We start from the raw sequence: 20,169 nt of genomic DNA, 5'->3' as shown, positions 1-20,169 counted from the left end.
AATAACATGCTGAATACTCAGGCTGCCTTGGACCAGCAACCTCCTATGTGAACTCTATGAGGGTTGCCTACTGATAATTGGCCAAATAATAAAAATAATAATAATAACAAAAACACCGCCTATAAAGCCACTGTTTTATGAGAAGGTTATTTAACACCAGAAAGGTAAAAAGGACATCTTCTCAGGATATAGGACAATTTTTTCAACTGAATACATTTAGCTCCAAGAAAAACTTACTCTATCATTCTAATTTTAAAATTTTTCCCTGGAGTGGTGAAAAATTGACCCAGACCAATGAAAATTAATGCGGTAACTCTCTGGGGCGAGCCTTTCTCCCCTTCACTGCTGGAAAGGACTGGCTTTGCTTTCCTCCCGGCTCCCCCATGCCTTGCTGCCTCCCTCGTGACAGATTTCCTGCCTGGTTTCACTGCAGAGCTGGATAGTGACCAGCGAGCAGGTAGTTGGTGCATGGACACGGCCCCACCCAGGCAGCAGGAGGCCCGCCTTCATGACAGCACAGTTTAGAGGTCGCCACACTGACGCTGAATGCTGACTTCATACGGAAGCATTCTTCACCAAATGCAGGGAGGAAATTCTCTTGTTATTCCACCTCTGTCATTACAGAAGCAAAGCAAAACCAGAACCATTCCATTCTCCAGTCTCCCTCTTTCTCTCTCTCTTTGCTATTCCTTTCCTGTTTTCAAAGCAAACCATTAAAAGACTATATAGAGTTACATTCAAAGAGAAAAATGCCCATTCTAAATGTTATGAATAAACCAGACTAAGTAAATTCACAGCTTTCAAGTAGACTTAAAATACAAAGGTGGAGGACCTGAGGGAGGTCCAATAGAAAAAAATAAAAATAAATAAGCAAGGCCGGCATGTACTGACCACGGGAGAAGACCCTGGCGAATCTGAAAACTGAGCAGCTATCTTGTCACCTCTTAAGAAGGCCAAGGCTTCCAGCTTTTGGCTAATGAAATGAAAAATAAAGGTAGGTTTTTGTCACAGGTTACCCCTAAAAAAAAAGATAGTCCAGAAGTCCAGAAGAGGTTTTGAAATCAGGAGAGGGAAAATCATTGGCATCGTAGTTACCTTTCCTTATAGTGTCTTAAGATGCACCCTTTGGAAGCACCCTTCTCAGAAACTCCTGACACGAGCCCAAGAAACAACTCCGAGGTCACTTACCGGATCCCCCCCAGAGGCGAAGGAGATGGACTGCATGTGATGGTTTGCTATGATCTGCAGGCCCCAAACAAGAAAAGAGATGTGCTGTTATTTCCATTTCCATATCTCGGAAAATCAACTATTTGTTGGCAGGCAATATGAATTGGCAAGTTTTCCTGAAAAATTGGCACCCATACGAAAATAACAATTATAAAAGTATTAACACCAGATAACCTTTCATGAACTTTCACAACCTGCTGGCTGCTGGCTAGCTGCCTTGCCAGAAGGATCTCATTTCAGCCTCCCAGCAACCTGGGATGGAGGAACTGGTATGATCCCATTTTACAGGTGAGGAGCCTGAGGCCAGAGGGGCAGAGTGCAAGGAACACAGAGGAAGACAGCCAGTGATCAGCAGAGCTGTGAATGGGCACAGGGGCTCCAACCCAGGCCAGGTCTCAAAAACCCACACACCGAAACATCTCAAATTACAGTTTCTGTTTCCAAAAACGCACTGGGGTCTCTGAGACAGAGCCCACAGCTAGAATGGGGTGGAGAGGGGAGCGTGGCCTGCCCCCCCATCCTATCTGTATCATGTGCATATCAATTAGAGAGCTGGCATCCAAGAGAGCTGGCATCCAAGATTCAAAATCAGTACCATCTAAAGCACTCTTGCAATTTATCAATTTAAAATCCAGAGAGGACATTCCAAGTTAATTTTAAAATGGGAAATTTCCATTAGCTTTATAAACTGCAGTGTACAGTGGAATTTAGTAGACACTGAGTAAATTAGAAGCTGCCCTAAATTTAAAAGCTACATAAGGCTTCCATGCTATTTTTATCTGTTTGAAGACAAATGTAATGACATCGAAGTAGGTTTCTGGGGGTGGGAATAGAGCTCTTGTCTCCATCCCAACAAAACCAGGTTTATTTCTGCACAGTCCCCTCAGGCCCTTGTCCTCAGGCAGGCAGGCAGAATTCACATAGCTATAATTACACCATCTGAGGGATTTTTCCAAACATGTCTCTGTAAAACTCGAAAGAAAAATATAATTCAATGATAAGATTAAATATTTTTAAATGCCTACTTCAATTGTGGACACTTGCAAAACTTCAGGATCTAGAAAAACCTGAGTATGTAAGTGAATACACCACGGTGAGGCTGGCTGGGCAGCCCGTGCCCAAGCCTCAGCTAAGTTACATTAGTAACAGTAGCCCTCGAAGCTCTCTGGAATCTTGCCTTTAGTCCAGAGTGCAGGGCTCCTAAGAGAACAATGACACAATAGTAGTCCCCAAATAATAATAAACTATAGCTCCCAACGTTTTTAATTTTTGCTTATTTAATTATCTAATGATACATAGTCAGAGAAACCTAAGTTAGACCCTGCTTTGGAACTCAACCATCCTAAACAGAATTAGCCTTAATGAAAGTCAGGGCTGTGCTGCCTTGGTAAGCTCTGAATTCATTCCATCTTGGCAATGCCACAGATATGCCACATCTCATCAGCCCTACAACATGATGAACTGTAAGACGCTCCAAAGTAATGAATCACTAAGGAAGAAAAAACACTGTCAATTAGACCATGATACGCCATCCACTTCCAAGGTAATAAATAAAATGTGGCCTATAAAACAAATGAAATATAGTATAAAAGAAAAAAACTGAAGCAAGGACATTAACAGGAGACTCTTGCACATATTTCACCTTTTTTACATTGCAGGTTAAGTGAAAATTACAGGAGGCCATCGTTTTGGACTAAGTTCCTGCAGTAGGTCCCAAAAGACCAGACTAAAAATCAAAAGGCAGTGACCCCTGCTAAATTCAGGTTACTTAAGCTGTGGTCTGACCTTTTGAGATGTCAGGAGAAAGGTATAGCCAATTTCCTGAACAGGCTACTTTAAGTCTTCAATAGGTAAGATAATAAAATGCTATTTTTCTATTGTTCTGTCTTTCTGTCCTCACCGTACAAGGAAAGTAACTTTGAAATGACCAATCCGCTTTTTTGTCCTTTTTCTTTCTAAAAAACCAAGCTCCTCTGCTGGGCTCATTGGAACTTATCTATTTTACAGAGTAGCATACTGGTCAGTTCTAGAATCACAATAAAGCCGATTAAAATATTCAACAAAATTTGTTGTAATTTTGTTCTTTGACAAAGGAAACCAACCATTTCATGCATTATACTAAAAAAAAAAATAAGGCAATTTACAGCAGAATTAAAGAGAACCAATATCATCCATTATTCTGCTGGCGACGCTTCCAAGTGGCCAAAGTTCATAAATTAGTACAGCTGTGACACAAACACATCCCACATGGGCTTAGGAAAGCTGCAGGCAAGAAGCCCTGGTAGACTCCACAGTTTGGGGCTCTGGGCAGGGTGGGGGGTCCTGAGCCCCACAGACCTGTTTGGAGTCGGGCGTCCGCAGGTTCAGGCTGGCAGTGGAAATGGTCAGAGAGATACTCATCCCCGCAAACTGGAGGTTGCTCTTCCCCAAGATGCTGGACAGCATTTTGCTTGGAGGCTGCAAAATCAAAGAGCATTACTTTAGCCTTTTATTTTACGGAGGCCACATCTTCCAGGGCCTCTTTATTGCTCCTGTCTAAAAGGGTGGGGATTCAAATGTCTGCCACACCCTCAAACCCTTACAGTCTGTTTCGCTCTCAGGTACAGGAAGGCAAGTGTGAAATGAAAGAGCTGTAAGGGTGGGGTCAGAGGCTAATATGCAAATTCTCAAATATGCAAATCATCAGCAGATAATCTAATATGCAAATACTGAGATGAAGGCTCTCTCAGGCTGCCTGTGGTCATATAAGGACTGGCCTCATGGGGTCCCTTGTGTGTAAACCTGGGGAAAGTGCCACAAGCTTTCGTAGACTCAGAAACCTGGTTTCATTACAGCAAAGGCCATCGGGGCTTATGAACATCACAGAGTTGTGAGAACGCTAGTGGTTGAAGGGAATGGACCACAAATCCTTTGACTCAAGCATCCTCCTGTCAGGGCCCTTGTGGATGTTCAATTAGAATCTGATGAGTTTGGAGCCAGCACAAGGATGGCAGACATTGTCTGACTCTACCTGGGCTTCAGAAACGTCCTTGGCACAGGGACAGGCAGACAGCATTTTCCAGGCAGGCACCTTTTCACCGTACCTGGAGGGGCACTACGGGCACTTGCCTCCCTGTCGATCCTTTTCGTTTGGATGAGAACATTCTCTTTTGATATGCTAATTTTTTAATCTCCTGAAGGAGCTATTGTATTTAAAAATAGAGATGTCCAGGCCCCACCCGTGAATTCAAGAAAAAAAAAAATTAAAAAATAATAGGATTCCTTCCATGAACTTTTTCAAGTACTCTCAGATCTGCGGTGGAGCCCAGAAATCGGCATTGTTTCCATCATTTCCACCAAGATGTGTTAGTTCCACCTGGCTCTGAAAGATGAAGTTCACTGTCTCTGTTCTCAGACTGCTTCCTCGTTCTGCATTCAAGACTTGGGAGCCTAGCGGTCCGCAATAACCCCTGTGATGACCAGAACATAGGCCAGTGCATCTGAGCCTTCATTCAAAGTTCTCTGCCTGAAACCCAGTTGCCCTGAGGGTGCATGAATGTCCCCAAGCTCTGAGGACAGAAGTGACCCCAACCCTGGGAACAGCACAGCCAAGCACACAGCTGCTCTAAGGATCTGGAATCAGAACGCTCAGCCTCAGGACAGATTCAGAGGTGTGCTTTCCCCACAATCCAGTCTAGATACTTGATTGTGGGCATTTAGTTCTGTATTTATTTTACACTTAACTAAAGAGATTTTTTGTGATTTCTCTTAATTCGGGGTTTTTTTTTCTAATGGTCCAACTGTCTTCAGAATGAAAAGTTCTAGTGCACGGCCTCTGGAGCCAGGCGGTCAGTGCTCGACCTCAGCTCCACCACCTCCTCACATCGTGGCCTCACATCTCTGCCCTGGCTTTTATCATCTGTAACATGGGGAGGTCCAGTGGTGTTCTAGAGCTGGCTTGTTCCAGCTCATGAAAGCCAGTTCTTAAATTTTTAGGAATTTTATGAGCTGGCCATTAAACACAGCTGCTATTCCAAATTAATTTATGTAAACTTACAATTAAGTAAATTACATTTAAAAAACAGACGATAAACACTCAGCAGTCATCCCCCTTCCTAGTTAACTATGCTTTTCAGGCTGCTGATGTCTACTGCACCTGTACGGTGGAAACACTTGTGCACGTGGCTTCCCGGCTCCATTTTCAGGGCTGTCATGTTGAGAGCTTGACATCGGCCATAGAGGAAATACTGACACCACGTAGATTGGCAAATGCTACAGATTCAGTGCTTCTCACTCCCCTTCCCAGTCCTGAGAGCTGGTTGTTGAACATTTGTCAGCACACTGGGGACACCTACCACAAGAGTTGTTATAATTAAGTGAGTTAATGTATTTAATGTGCCTAAAGGAATGCCTGGCCCTGTTGTAAGGCTTTGCTGTCCTCATTGTCCTCAGGGTTTAAGCTGCAGTGGGTAACCAGGGTGTCTACTTCTGGTAGGCAGGGACAGCTAAGTGTCCCGACCTCGTGGGAGAAAGCAATCCCAGGGGGCAGTTTGTGTGACTGGAGATACCGAGTGGCAAAATGGAAGAGGACTTGAAAGAGGAGTCACAATGAGACGTGGAGCGTCGAGGACAGTACCTTTCTCTTCTTGAAGGCTCCTTTGGCACCGGGCACAGCTTCGCAAACACGGCTGATGGCTTCCCTTAGGAGGACAGGAAGAGATATCTACTTTATCATGTGTCAGTCAGGATTATGTAACCCAGAGACTCTACACTTGCATGTCCAGAGAGAACAACTGCCTGTTTATTTCAGCATAGAAAGCAGACCTGCCAATTCGGAAGGTGTCCAATCTCTCCTCTAAAAAGCAAGACGAAACAAGACACAAACAGGTCATCTTAAAACCTCTAACTGACATATTACATTTCTTTCTGTTGTGGTGGTTGTATGCTACTAGTGTAATCCGTACCGATGCCACACCTTTTTTTAACATTTGGTTAAGATTCCTTTTTTTTTTTAAATCAGCGCTCTAAAATGTCCTCTTCCTGATGTCTTTATTACTACGGTCAGGGCACGAGGCTCAAACCTAATCAACCACTGCTATCAAGCAAGACCCTTCTGAAGCAAGTTAAAATATAATTAAAAGAAACTTGGTCCTCTGCATTTTATTCCCAGCTTCTGCAGTTAGTCAATATTACAAAATCCAGAGGGTTTGCAAGGAGGAGCAGCATGCCAGCGGTGTACAACTGAGCCAGAAGCGAGGCCGTGTGCGGGGCAGTTCCGAGAACAGCAGCGGGTGAGCGGCTGCTGTGTGCCAGGCAACTGTTCTGGCTCAAGAAGGCAGAGTGTCCTTGGTGCTGAGGTGTTGGAGTGAGCAGGACTGAAGCCACGTTGGGACCTAAAGCTGCCTGGGCTGCAGGGGGGAAGCATTTTAAAAAGGACAGTTTTTTTCTATCCACTGTTGCTTCCCATCCCCTGACTTTCTTATCTCGCTCGCTAAGTAGGAAAACAAGGCCGAGAAGCTAATGAGTACTCTCTGCAAAGCTAACAGGTCTTTCTCTGAGACTTACAGAGCTTTGAGAAATGATCAAGGCCAAATGACTGAAGCTGACCATGGGCACCAGCCAAGTTCACCGGCGCAAATGAAAATCTTGCAGGGTCCTGAGATAACAGCAAAGATGAGAACAGAAGCCAGACCAGGCCTTGGCGAGACCTCGTACCTGACCCACAGACACGGACCCCTCGTAACTCACATCTGATGAATACATCTGCTTTTCTAACACCATCCATTTGACTTCTGAGTTTTTTCTTTCCTTCCCAGGGGAGCAGGCAGCCAGACCTGAGTCTAGTAACAGAGGGACCAGGAGGGCAGGGGCCTAACACACAGGTCTGCATGAGGGCAAGAAGGTGAGGGAGGCTGAGGAAGTAGGACAAGACGGGGCTGCTGAGGTCGATGCAGATGACCGAGGAAAGGGATGATTAAGAGCACACACAGCTCAACCTTGCGACTCAGCCCAAGTGAGAAAAGACAGGGAGATGGGCTGAAGAGGGCTCCGAAGTGGGAGTCCAGCCAAGGCCTGGGTGAACTTCTCAACTCCCACATCAACATGGAAAAAAAAAAAAACAGGGCTTTGGAGACACACTGAATGAGAATGAAGATGATGGGTCCTCAGAAATATTCTGCAAACTTTCTAAGCTGAATGCTTCTTGAAATTAATTTTTACCATTTAGATGAAAAATAATCACCGTTACAATACAATGCTTTTAAGAGAAATATGTCCTTGTCAAATCAGGCAAGAGACTATTAAAACAAGCTTCCTATTGCCATTTGATTCATTGTAGAGAGTAGTGAAGGAAATACTTTTCGAAAAGTTCAGATGCCAGGAAAATTGCAGACTATGAGTCATCATGACTTGGAAAAAGTAGAGAGAGAAGCAAATCTTTCTGATGCTTATGCTTACTCCTATTTATTTTATAATAATATTCTAACTGTGGTTCTATCAAAATGATCAATTGTGCAAAGCACTTTCTAAAAGTAAATCTCTTATTGAAGAAGGTCGAGTTGTCTCTTTACAGAACTATATAAACCTCAGTATCTATATTTTATCCATTTAATTAAAAAAAAAAAAAGAGTTCAGTGAATCTTTGCACTGTGCTTATTATGTCAAGTGATTTATTTAGCTGAGCAAAGCAGCTGAATCTCTAATGGCCCCAGCAGGCCAGAAAGAGACTATATTGGTGCAGTGTTTCCACTTAGTCATTCCTTAAATATCCCTAATAAGTACCTGATTTCCCATCCACCAACATGGACCATAAGAGAAAAAATCGGCCTTGGCGACATTTATGCTACAGGACACACACTGTCAAATGTCGAACTCAGGCAGGCCACAAAGCTTTTGGAGCAGATCTGTGCTCCTTAGGTGCTACTTCTGGGCGAGGGAGGTAGAAACCACATGTCAGCATTAAGAAGGGACTATAAAGCACTGCAAATAATACACTGTGCTATCCACACTGCCATCACACAGAGAGGACCCAAGGGTCTGAGGGCACATTCAGAGACTCAATCTTTTGTTTTTAAAATTTGCCAATATGAGAAGTTCTAGAAATTTGTCAGAGCTCATGTACTCAAGAAAAGTCCTAAGGACCCCCCCTGAGTATCTTGTGAGTCTTTAAAATCCACAAGGGTTTTTCTTTCCTTTTTCTCTTTTGGCGGCTGGCCTGTATGGATATCCGAACCCTTGACCTTGGTGTTATAACACCATGTTCTAACCAACTGAGCTAACCGGCCAGCCCTACAAAGAGTTTTTCAAATCGAGCTGCTTTTCAGAAAAATGTTCTCCCTTCATAAGTGCCATAATTCGTTTCTAATGCTCGTATAACGTGTGAATTCTTATTTCAACCAGCTGATGGTATCTATTTCTGTTTGAAATAGAAATATGACATAAATATTAATAATTGCAATATTTAGATGCCTGAAACTAGTTACTCTAACTCCAAAGTCTAATTTTGCATGTAACCATTGTCAGTTTCCCCCCTTACTGTTTAAGACTGCAGTGTATTTTAGGGAGCAGTGCTGTTCCAGTGTGATCGCTTAGCAATAGCTATTTAACTTTGTGTAATTCCATTTAATCCCCATTTGAGTCCTAGGTACCAATTTTGCCCTGTTTTTAATAATAGAGATTGCTTCTTAACATCCTGTTCCCTATGACCCCATTTCGGTAAGCCACATTATGAACTCAGAGCTCAGCTGAAATGAAAAGGAACATTTGGCAACATCTGTGGTCACCTGAAAGCAACTGAAACCAGCCCTGCCCCAATTGCTGACACTCACTTTCCTCATGCTTTGACCATCTTCCCCTGTTCAGGCTAAAATTGTCATCATTACAGCTAGTACCGTTCACAGTTAGCAACTTTTTTATTGGAATGTAGAATTTTAGAACTTCGGACCTTTGAAAAGATGTAGCAGCATCCTTCTCCCTACTCGCTGTGAAGGTTGATTATACAAATTGGGTCATTCTTGCCACACCTAAACTAAAATAGAAGTCAAAGGGCCAGGAGGAAAAAGCACTTGGAGCACATAGCCCCTGCTCCAAGAAGAATTTTCTACAAACGCAGCTGTTGAAACAACCTGCTGTAGTCCCGAGATTAGTTTGTACCTAGTAGCTGCTGAAACAACCTGCCATGACTCCAAGATTGATTTTTACTTACTGCCATCACTCACCAATCGAAGCATGCCAACTCCAAAAACTTTACTAGTGCCGATGAGCTTGCTTTCAAAACAATACAGAACATTCCTCTCTCTAATAAAATGTCCAGACTTTTGTTTCTTCTTTGGACATACCAGAGACCACCCAGTCTGTGTGTGTGCCCTGAATTGCAATTCTGTTTTCTCAAATAAAAGGTTCTCTTAGAGACTTGGCTCTGTATTTTTTTACTTTAACATCATCCATTTCACCGCTGTCTACCCCACCTCCCCAAACACACACACACACACACACACACACACACACACACACACACACACACACACACACACACACACACTTTTACAGACTAAAACCATTAAAAATAGATCAGTAGAACCACTGGGTGATTTTTGACCTTGTGGGTTTATATTTTAGTAGGGGAAGGGGTATATATGTAGCAGCAAATTGAGATCAATTTCATGAAGCAGCAACAAGGAGTGATCTACAAGATCCCTGTGGTAATATACATCAGTGGGGAAAGGGCTACCCGGTAAGTGGCGTTTGAGTGAGAGGGCAGATCTCCAGGAAAAAATTAAGTTGGGTTCCTATCTTGTGCCTTCTATGCAAGTAAATTCTAGATGGATCATAAATTGAATTTGTAATGAAACCGTCAAAGTACTAAAAGAAAACTGGGAAGGATTTCTTTTAATTATCTTTAAGTGGAAGGATGATACAAAATCCAAAAACCATTAAAAAAATGTGGACACACTCAAGAGCATAAAAATAAGAATTTATGTACACGAAAAAAATGGTAACATTTCATGGTCAAAGACATAATCTTCTTAATATAAGTCAATAAGGAAATATCAAAAGCCCAATGGGAAAATGAGCAAAAGGTATGAACAGAGACTTCACAGGAAAAGAAACACAGATAGCTCTTGAAAAAAGGAAACAATTCTCAACTTTACTCATAACAAGAGTACAAACAAAAGCCTATACCAAAATTCCATTTTCACAGCCAAAAAGTTAAACTTGACAGTACTTTGTAGGGAAACAGGCACTTCAACATTGGTGAAGACAGAGCTTAGCACAGCTCAGTGGGGGTCATTTGGTCATATCCCAAACAAAATGGGAGATGCACGACCCCTCTGGTCCAGGAGAATGCTTGCTGTGCCCACACTCACGCACTCAGCCATGGATTGAAGCAATGTTTTTAACAGACTGATGGGAACTCAGTGACTACCACTGGGACCCAGTTTACCAAATTATGGCACATCCGTAAGACAGACGACCAACACGGCTGGGGCCCCTTCAGAGGGAAATGTTGAACACTTTGACTATGCCATCCACCCCACCTTGGTTTCCCCCAATTGAGCTCTTGTTCCCACAAGTTGCTCCTGCAAAATCGCCAGCACCCTCCGCGTTACCAAATTCAGTGGGCAATTCATCCTCCGCTGACCCTTCATGGCTTGTCCCAGCTCTCTAGAAAGTCCTCCACCCCCAACACTCCTGTGAGTTTCCTGTCTCCGCCCAGCACGGGGCTCCATCCAGCCCATCTCCTCTCCCGGCCTCTGCGTGAACCGGACCTCAGGCACCTTGGTCCTTTCTGCATCAACCCTGCCTCTCCCAAGCCCTGGGCAAGCCCTGTATCTAATCCACTCACTTTCAGGTGACAGAAAGTCCTCAATCATGAGGTCTCATTTTTCTATTTTCAGTAATAAACATGTCCGGGCCCAGCAAAAAATAGTAAAAGCCTTGAACTTCATTTAAAGTTAAACTCTCCTCTTCCCGCCCTAAGGCCTGCCTAGGCCAGAAACCTCCAGGTGGCTATGGAAGAAAGAGGCCTCCTAACTTTCTAGCTGCAGCTCCTGACCCCTTGGCCGGGCAGGGGTGACCAAGGAGGGTGGATACAGAGAGGTCAGGGGTCAGGCGGTAGCCAACTCCTCCTCTCACAGATGCAGTCCTGGCTTCTTTGAAGGCTCCTCCCCAGGAGTATTTGGGTCCCATGGGGTGAAATAGACAGTGTCAGCTCTTCATCCCTGCACATCGCCCCCTCCTGGCGTCCACACCATGATAGCTCAGCCTGTCACTGCTGACACGGCACTGACCTTTAGCTGAAAGCCCTCTGAGATGGGTCACACAGGTACCCCCACCCAAGGGACTAGGCATCTTGCCTGAATTTGGTGGGAGGACAGTTTCTCCCCAAAACAGCCAGTCTTACTGCATGCCTTGCTGGTGTGAATCAGACGTTGGTCCCTGGGGCCACCCAGATCCTGGGTGACATGTACCAAAGTCTCCTCGAAGTCCCTCACTCTATTCAAAGCCGAAGGAAACCAACTTCCCCTCCCCTGTGGGGTTTCACAGGGCACTAAGGACTCTCTCCTTAATTCCCGACCTATTTATTTACACCTTCTGGGTGGGTGCTGGGAAAAGTAACAGAAGGGATTTCTACCCTTGTCTCCTCGTGTCCTAGGTCAGTGGTCCCACACCGCAGCCCGTATGGACTGTGGAGAGTCGTGTGCCCCACAGACCTCAGGTTAAATGGAGCCAGAGAGCCCCATTCTGCTCTGCAATTACCTCTATCCACCTGCTCTCAGCTCTAAATGCTTTTGGCTCCGGTGACTCACTCACTTTATCTCTGGCTCCAACATCTCCAAGTGCCAGAATTTTATAGATAATTAGCACACTCAATTGCTATCTCCACTTCAATGCCTTAAAGTCCTCACAAACGTAACATTTTCATGTTAAGCCTTAGTTTCTCCACCAAAAATATTTCTCCCCCAGTCTTCCCGGGGCAGAAAATGGCACCAGAGTCCACCTGGTGGCTCCTGGCCCACACGGGAGACACAGGAGCTGTTCTTGACACCCCCCTTCCTGCCACGCACCAAATCCATCCCTGCCCACCATGGAGGGACAGGACAATAGATGGGATAATAGAGAAAAGCCAGAATGACTGGAGTGTGCCATTCCGGCCTTCTGTCCATGGGCAGGGACGGATTTGGTCAGTTACCTGTTCAGCAAAGAAGGCTCAATGCAGAAGGGCCTGGGCTGGAGGGGGTGGTAGGGGAAGATCTTACTAGAAAAGACACACTGGAACTTGGCCAGAAAGCGGCACTGCGGGATGGCAGGTGTGTGGGGAGCATTGGTTGGCCAGGGCCAGGTGTGCAGAGAGCTGTGGACAACAGGCAGCCAGCCCTGTTGAGAGTGAGATTTGGGTCTGAGAGGCTCAGGGATGCGAGGAGGGGCGGGGAACAATGAGGCCTTTCTAGGAGGTGCTGATATGACAGAAATAGGACAGAATGAAAATTGATCCAGCTGTGGCATGCAGACAGAGGGGAAGGGCTGAGAGGCAGAGGGCAGGGAGATGAGTGAGCCCAGAAGTCGAGACGACCCAGACTCGGGTGGTGGAAGTAAAATAAAAAGATCATGTGGAGGAATGATCACAGACCTTCCTAATCGTAGTGAGTGATGCTGAGGGTGGGACCATCCTGGGGACAGCCTCTTTCCCTTCCCACTGGGTCATTATCTCCACCTGAAGCCATGAGACATCACATGGACAATGTCTGAGAGCCAGACTCGCAGCAGGACAAAGCCAAGGAGGTCACCGGGCAGGGCAAGAGGGCACGCAGCATGAATCCAGAGACAGAGGGACATTTAGGACAAAGGGCTTCTTCCCAATTTTGTCCATTACCAAATAGATTACGCAAAAACATAATTCAACCATAACCAAACCATTCATTAAAATTTACTGAGTTAAGAATTAATTTTAGCATCAAAAATACCCTAAACTTGATATTTAAAGTTGTTTCACCAGAATGTGTTAAAAGCACTTCAGTTTTGTATGTTGCAAGCATAACCAAAGAGCCATGAATTTCAAAATCTGCACACCACTTGAGAAATAGTTAAGACACCAAAGCATCTACCCGAATTGTTCATAACTTAACAGAATCCTCTGCACCAGTATTATCTCCTGAGACCTCATTCTGTGCCCCAAGGTTTGATTTAGCCCAGGGAAACGTATGCAGTTGATGTAAGTAAATACTGGTTGATATTATCAAACAGATGGGGAAAAAAAAGTGTCCTATAAGTTTGCATAAAAACCCCAATAAGGAAACTAGAAATTCCTTAACCATGTTGAAAGATACCTCACAAAGTGAAAGATAAATTTTTGGGATTGCTAAGAATGTATTCACCAAAAAAGTAAAGCCCAACTGAGACAATACTGGGGCTAATATTTCTCTTATAGTTTAAGTAACTAATTATAAGTTTCAGTCGAGGTCACATGTGGTGTCGCAGACATCTTCATTGGATGGATCAGGGACTTGCTTTATTCTTATGAAAACTTTCATCAAAATTTTCTTCTCCTTTAAAATTTAACCGTTGGGTTAGAAACAGTATTCTGCTCCCAGCTCAACAGCTTCATGATGCTGATAAGTCAGTAAAGGAGAGAAATGCACAGTCCTTCATTGTTCCCTGAAGCAGGTGTGATTTTATAAATGAACCAAGTTCTCGGGCAGTGAGGAAGGAAACACCAAGCTGCGCCTTACTCCAGGGAGATGGTGACACTTCCTCCAGAGGACCACCAAGGGGCCAGAAGACTGACAGCCTGGACCACCAAGGGGCTGGACGGGGATGCTGGACACAGCATGGAATCCACAGACCCATGGAAACCCCCCACACACGTGTCTTCACTGCCAGTCTTTAAGAATTACTTACCTTTCTGGAGAGAATCATCCTCTGAGATCAAACACCATGAGATTTAAAGAACGCAGTTCTACTGAAATCTGCTTGCTTAGTAGCAAAGCATGAATACAGGAGAAGCAAGCGAACCTGGCCCCAAAGCCTCTGCCCTTCAGACACACGCACCAAAAAGGAAAGTGGAACCTGTGGGGCCTGACATGGGACCAGGCAGTGCCCTAAGTGCTCTCAGGGTGTTGGCTCATTTAATGCTCACAAACCCTAGGAGTAGGAGCCATTTATGCTCATTGCATAGATGAGGAAATTGAGGCCCAGAGATGTTAAGCGACATGCTCAAGAGCATACAGCCAGCAAGTGCCCAAGCCTGGACTGGAGCCAGGGAGTGATGGCAGCGTCACAGATCCCAGAGCCTCAGATGTCACAGTTACAATGTGTAGAATGTGAATATGAAGGAGAACGAGAGGTAAATGCCATCCTGGAGAAGTCAGCAGCACTCGATGGGTGTCCCAACAGGTTAGGGTTGGGAATGAAGGGCGCCACAGCTGTGAGTTAGGTGCCTGGGTGAACAGCGGGGCTCGGACAGAGAGGGAAATGGAAGCATTTGCATGAAGACTAAGGGATGAGGAACAAAAGGGCCACCATAGGATGGGGATGTGACTGTCCCACCAGGTGGAGGAAATGGATGATGAAGTTGTCCTGACACATGTGGTGTTGGCATGGAGGCCTCAGCAAGCTGGCGGTGCTTCAGCAATCAGGATAGGAGAGAAATTTGCCTAAGAGATGGGGAGTACAAGCCTAAACCTAATTTTGAACCAGTTCTGAACCAAAACCAGATATGGTTGTGGAAAAAGGAAGAGCCCAACTGGGCGGAACGTGTGGTTTGCAGATGGAGGTGGGGTGGGGGAATAGCGGGTGAGGCTGGGGAGGTTCAGAGAAGAGTGTGGGGTTCTCAGTGCCGGCTGAGAAGTCGAGGCCCTGCATGGTGGGAGGTGGAGAGTGCAGGACGCCTGAAGATTCAGTTGCTGCAGTGCTCCCTGGGGAGGAGGCTTGCCCAGGGTTGCTGACCTCATCCCACTATGCTCAGGGCGAGTCCTGAGCACAGTCTCTCATTGGCACTAGTCTTGACTGAACTACATAAACATGGATGAAATACCCGGCCTCTCCCCTCAGTCTTCTACGTTCACTTTTCTTTGTACAATGGCAGCTAAATCATCTTGGGTGCCTCCACTAGCCAGGGCAGTTCAGACACCAAGGACATGCTGGAGATTGAGAGTGTGTTTGCCAGAGACCTTTCCCTGGAGGATCCTGCAGGTGGATAGATGCAGGCCTCCGGGCCACTAAAAATAGGCTCAGATGACAGGAGGATTTTGAATGCAGCCCTGATTAGCAGTCCCAAGCCACACGGACATGTCATCTGTAACTGTTCCTGTTTCCATCCAGTTTCTGCTTAACCCAGATTTGTACCAGGCTTTCCAAGGGGCACAAACCCACAGAAAGTAACACTGAACCCACCTGCCAAAGACATGCACTGGGGCCGAGCCCGTGGCGCACTCAGGAGAGTGTGGCGCTGGGAGTGTGGCGACACTCCCGCCGTGGGTTCGGATCCTATATGGGAATGGCCGGTGCACTCACTGGCTGAGTGCCGGTCACGAAAAAGACAAAAAAAAAAAAAAAAAAAAAAAAGACATGCACTGACTCTCCAAAATAAGGACACAGGACTCATAAGCCCTCAAGGTTTTAGAGTTACAAAAATGCTTCCCAAATGCCTCCACTATGAGTCCTGGAAGGGGCAGACACACGAGTTCCTTCCTCAACAAGACCCTCAGGTTCCTGGATTCACCACACGGTGGCTTCTGCCCCCACCACCAGACCTCAGTCTATGTGAAGGATTAACAATCAAACGTACCTCATATTTCATCTGTGAGGGTTAAATGACATCATCTATGAATCTACAAAACTTCTTTCCATTAATAGTGCCTGGCCGGGGGCAAACACAAATTACCTATTACCGGTGTCATCATCAGTATCTAACTCCACGCTGCTGTCTACGTCGTCCTTTGGAACTGAAAGAGGACCTCTCGTTGATGGAGGCATATGAACTGATCCTAAGATTGATTTTATATACATATATACATATGCATATATACACATATACGAGTATACATATGGGGTTGGCAAGGTGATCTCCCACCCTCCCACGGCCGCGAGGTTCCTCTGCGCACCGCATACCAACCATACACGTGGACATATATACATGTGTTAAGTATCTCCGGACGTCCTTGGCTGTGGTGCACAGATCCTCCTGAATTAAATAAAACTAATCCTCTTATTTTGCAATCAAGAAGACTGCAACAAAGTCAAACACATAGCAAAATACCAGAGGCTCTTAGCAAATACCAGAGGCTCTTTCACCCAAGGAACGTAAATCCCATTTCCCTGATTCCTGAGCTAAAAGACTGACTCACCTCAACATGGTTTCTCCAGCACCGGCCCCCACATGTCAGGAGGAACTACTGTGGAAACACTCTGTCAGACTAGTAAGAACAAACCCTCTCTGCTCTCCACATCCAGCTGTGCTTGGAGAGAACCCTGAGGTGCCACCTCACCCTGGCCTCCCTGCAGGCAGCTGGGGCCCGTCATAAGGCACTCCTCTGCAGTGGGACAGCTTCTGGGGCCACCATGGCCACCTCAGGACCCGGCAGTCAGAGAGGTGAGGGAGAGCTGAAGCTCTCTCATGCCTGCTTCTTTGGGTGGTCCACACTGTTCATCCAAAAATGTCTTCGTGTCACCATTTTATTAATAATATGACAACTACAGATTAGTATTATACAACTAACTCTAGAAGATGAGCAACACAGAATACAAGAAACCAGAGAGCTCCTAGAAATAAATACTCTGTGGACACATGGGTCTGTAAAAATATCTTTAATATCAAAGAAAGAGGTACAACGCAATCAGTAAAAAGGCCACCCGACGGGTGCCATCAGAGAGACGAAGGACGGCACATTGAGGCGTGCGGGTAGGGCACCCGGCAGAGGGCCAGCAGAGCGGACAGACCCGGGACAAGCTCCGGATCAACGTCACGGCAGAGGTGTGGGGACAAAAACGCGCAGAGAAATTTCAGAATGTGCCGAGTCAACAAATCCCGGGGAGGAACCAGCAGAGGCCACAAGGAGAGCGTCGGCACCGTGGACACAGCAAGTGCCTTTGCGGGCAGGGACACACCTGCAAGGCAAGAGAGAAGATGCTGGCTTATTCTGCACTATCTGCAGGGGGCGGTGGTCGTCGGCAAAACTTCCTGCGGGGGGCGCACTTCCTAGTAGTACCTATTTAGTACTATCAACTCTGTGGCACGGTTGTGTAGCAGAATCTGTCCCCAAGAGACATTCCCCTTTTCTGATCATTCAAAAGGGCCTGTCCGTTCTATGGCTGTTCTAGTGGAGAGCGCTGCGGAGGCTGGCTGTCCCATCTTAGTCCTTATCTCTTAACCACTTTCTGTCCAAATTTGTGTATTTCTGTGTGGGTGTGAAAAAAAAATCCCCATTGATTAAGCTGGGGGAGGAAAAAGGGCACGAGAGAACCTTAAGAAGGGCCTGAGTGAAACTTTAGAAAACACCAAATAAGGTTTCCAGGAAATATATTAGGGAAGGCGCTGTGTGTAAAGGTCGCTTGGGGTTAGGAGGCTGAGCACAGGGTCCAAAAGGGACCTAGGACCGGGAAGTGGGGTGTCCAAGGTCTCGGAGAAGCAGCTCCGGGTACTGCCACAGTCCCGTCTGAGTGGAGCTCACACACCCCCATCGGGACCCAGCACTGAACCAAGGAGAGAGGACAATGACCTCACAGGCAGCTCAGAGACTGCAGCCAGGTTTTCATGCCCCCAGCTCACTTACTCACCATGCCTAAGATGCAGGTAGCGGTCGTTCCCATTTGGGAAAAAGCAACTAAAATTAAGAGAATTAAACGCAGACAAGGTTCTTAACTCTTCCCCAAATCACACAATATTGGTGGAATCAAAATCTGAAGTTACATCTTTCAGGCTCCAAGGCTAGCACCCAGCACGCTCCCGGGAGGCGGGCTCCAGGCTGGGAGGAGGAGTGCGCTGAGTCGGCCGCTCTGCTCAGAGTGCGCGGGGCAAGGCCGGGCTCTCAGCACGACGCGGACGTGCCTGCCCTGCCTTTCAAAGCACACGTGCACCAGCACACGTGCACCAGCACACGTGCACCAGCACACGTGCACCAGCACACGTGCACCAGCACACGTGCACCAGCACACGTGCACCAGCACACGTGCACCAGCACACGTGCACCAGCACACGTGCACCAGCACACGTGCACCAGCACACGTGCACCAGCACACGTGCACCAGCACAGCTGAGCCCTGAGTACCGCGGGGCTGAGCCACGACTCGCCAAGGCCTGCAGACTGCATCTCATTTCATGTCTAAGACAGCACGACAGGCAGACGTTATCCTCGCTCCTAGGTGAGGACATACTGTATCCCCAACCGTCTCTCTCTCCTCGAGAGACACAGAGGCGTCCAGTGCATTGACCAGGACCACGAGGCCAGCTGTTGAACGGGACGTCTCTGTGACATGAAAAACGAGACTAGACACACGGACTGATGAAAAGTGATGAAGGACGTTATCCAGCCAGACACTGCCCGATGTGGCAAAGGCTTCAGAAGAAGGCAGCATCGCAGGCCCTCCGTGCAAGGCAGAGTCTGGAAGGAACTTTGCACCGGCGCAAGCTGACCCTGGTTGACCCTGGTAGTTTTGGCGGATGACCCACGTGGCATCTGCTACGCCGCGGGGAGGAGACTTGAGTGGGGGAGGGCGAGCCACGCACACAGAGAGGAGGAGAAAGGAGGCGGGCTGGGCCCCCGTGGGGCAGGGGTGCACCCGAGCGCAGCTACAGACGGAGGGTGGGCGACCTGGAGAAGGACCCACAGCAGGAAGCCAGGGAAACAGGCAAGAAACCCGCACAGGTGGTGTCATAATCGCTGCAAGAGATGATCTTCCTGAAGAAACTTGAAGGAAAAAACTACTAGGAAGTAATATGAGGGTTTAGTGATGTAAAAGGAAACGCGAAAAAATCTTTTCCCTCTGATGGGAATGGAAATGGCAGGGGGAAGGCTGGGGAGCCACGGGCACATCCAGGACAAAACTGTACAGGACATAGACAGAGCATGACAAGTAAGGCACGGCCTGCGTGAAACAAAGCATAGCATTTCATTGAGAGACATAAGGCAAGATCTGAATAAATGAAAACTAAGCCACGTCCCCAGAGATAAAGATGGACTGTTATTGAAATGTAAATTCTCCCCAAATTAATACATCTACTTAACTCAATTATAATTGTAATCCCAATGAGAACTTTTTACACTAAACAGCATGTCAGAAAGCATACAAGATTTCAAAAATTGTGAAGAAATTTTTTAAAATAACAGGAAAGAATAGTAACACGTCCTGCCAGATAATAAACATGACCGTAACACTGCCAAAATCAGAACCGTATGTTACCGTATGTGGAAAATAAATGCAACAGTGGACTGAGATGAAGTGTTCAGAAATAGAGGCAAGTATACTTGGGGATTTAATATGTGATAAGGTGGCATTTCAACACAGTGGGGAGATTATGGCCTAACTGGCTATCATATCACAGGTGAATCAAACATTCAAATATAAAGTAAATAAAAGTATTAGAAGATTAGTACAATCTATAGTGAGGAAGAAATCCAAGACAGGAAAACTAAAAGCCATAAAGGAATGATTAATAGAGGCACTCTAATAAACATTTTTAAAATGATACGGTACAATATTTACAGCATGTTAAAATATGCAAAAAGCTCCCACAAGTTGATAAACAAAGAAGAACCTGATAGAAAATTGGGCAAGTGATATGAACAGGTAACCCGTAAAAAAGGAAATGAAACCAGCTAGCAAATAAATGTGGAAAGGTGTTCATCTTTCTGGTACACAAAAAATCCTCAAAGGAAAACAACAGCTATTATTGTTTTGACAATAAAACTGGTAAAAATTATTTCTTCTGTATATGGATATCTAGTTTTCTGAGCACTGATTATTGAA

At 46.0% G+C, this 20,169-nt stretch overlaps 1 protein-coding gene across 1 annotated transcript in view; it reads right to left on the bottom strand.

The window, feature by feature from the left end:
• The window catches only part of SHC3 (SHC adaptor protein 3), a 145,096-nt gene that overhangs the window by 57,905 nt on the left and 67,022 nt on the right, over positions 1 to 20,169 (bottom strand). Inside the window, exons 3-5 of the mRNA XM_063100869.1 lie at positions 5,843 to 5,906; positions 3,565 to 3,684; positions 1,189 to 1,242 (exon numbers count right to left, since the gene is read on the bottom strand). Coding sequence (XP_062956939.1) covers positions 1,189 to 1,242; positions 3,565 to 3,684; positions 5,843 to 5,906 — 238 coding nt within the window. The remainder of the gene's footprint in view (positions 1 to 1,188; positions 1,243 to 3,564; positions 3,685 to 5,842; positions 5,907 to 20,169) is intronic.

This window comes from Cynocephalus volans, chromosome 6 (assembly GCF_027409185.1).
Source record: "Cynocephalus volans isolate mCynVol1 chromosome 6, mCynVol1.pri, whole genome shotgun sequence".
Taxonomy (NCBI): domain Eukaryota; kingdom Metazoa; phylum Chordata; class Mammalia; order Dermoptera; family Cynocephalidae; genus Cynocephalus; species Cynocephalus volans.
The sequence above is the reverse complement of the archived record's forward strand: the minus strand, read 5'-3'. Positions and strand labels throughout refer to the sequence as shown.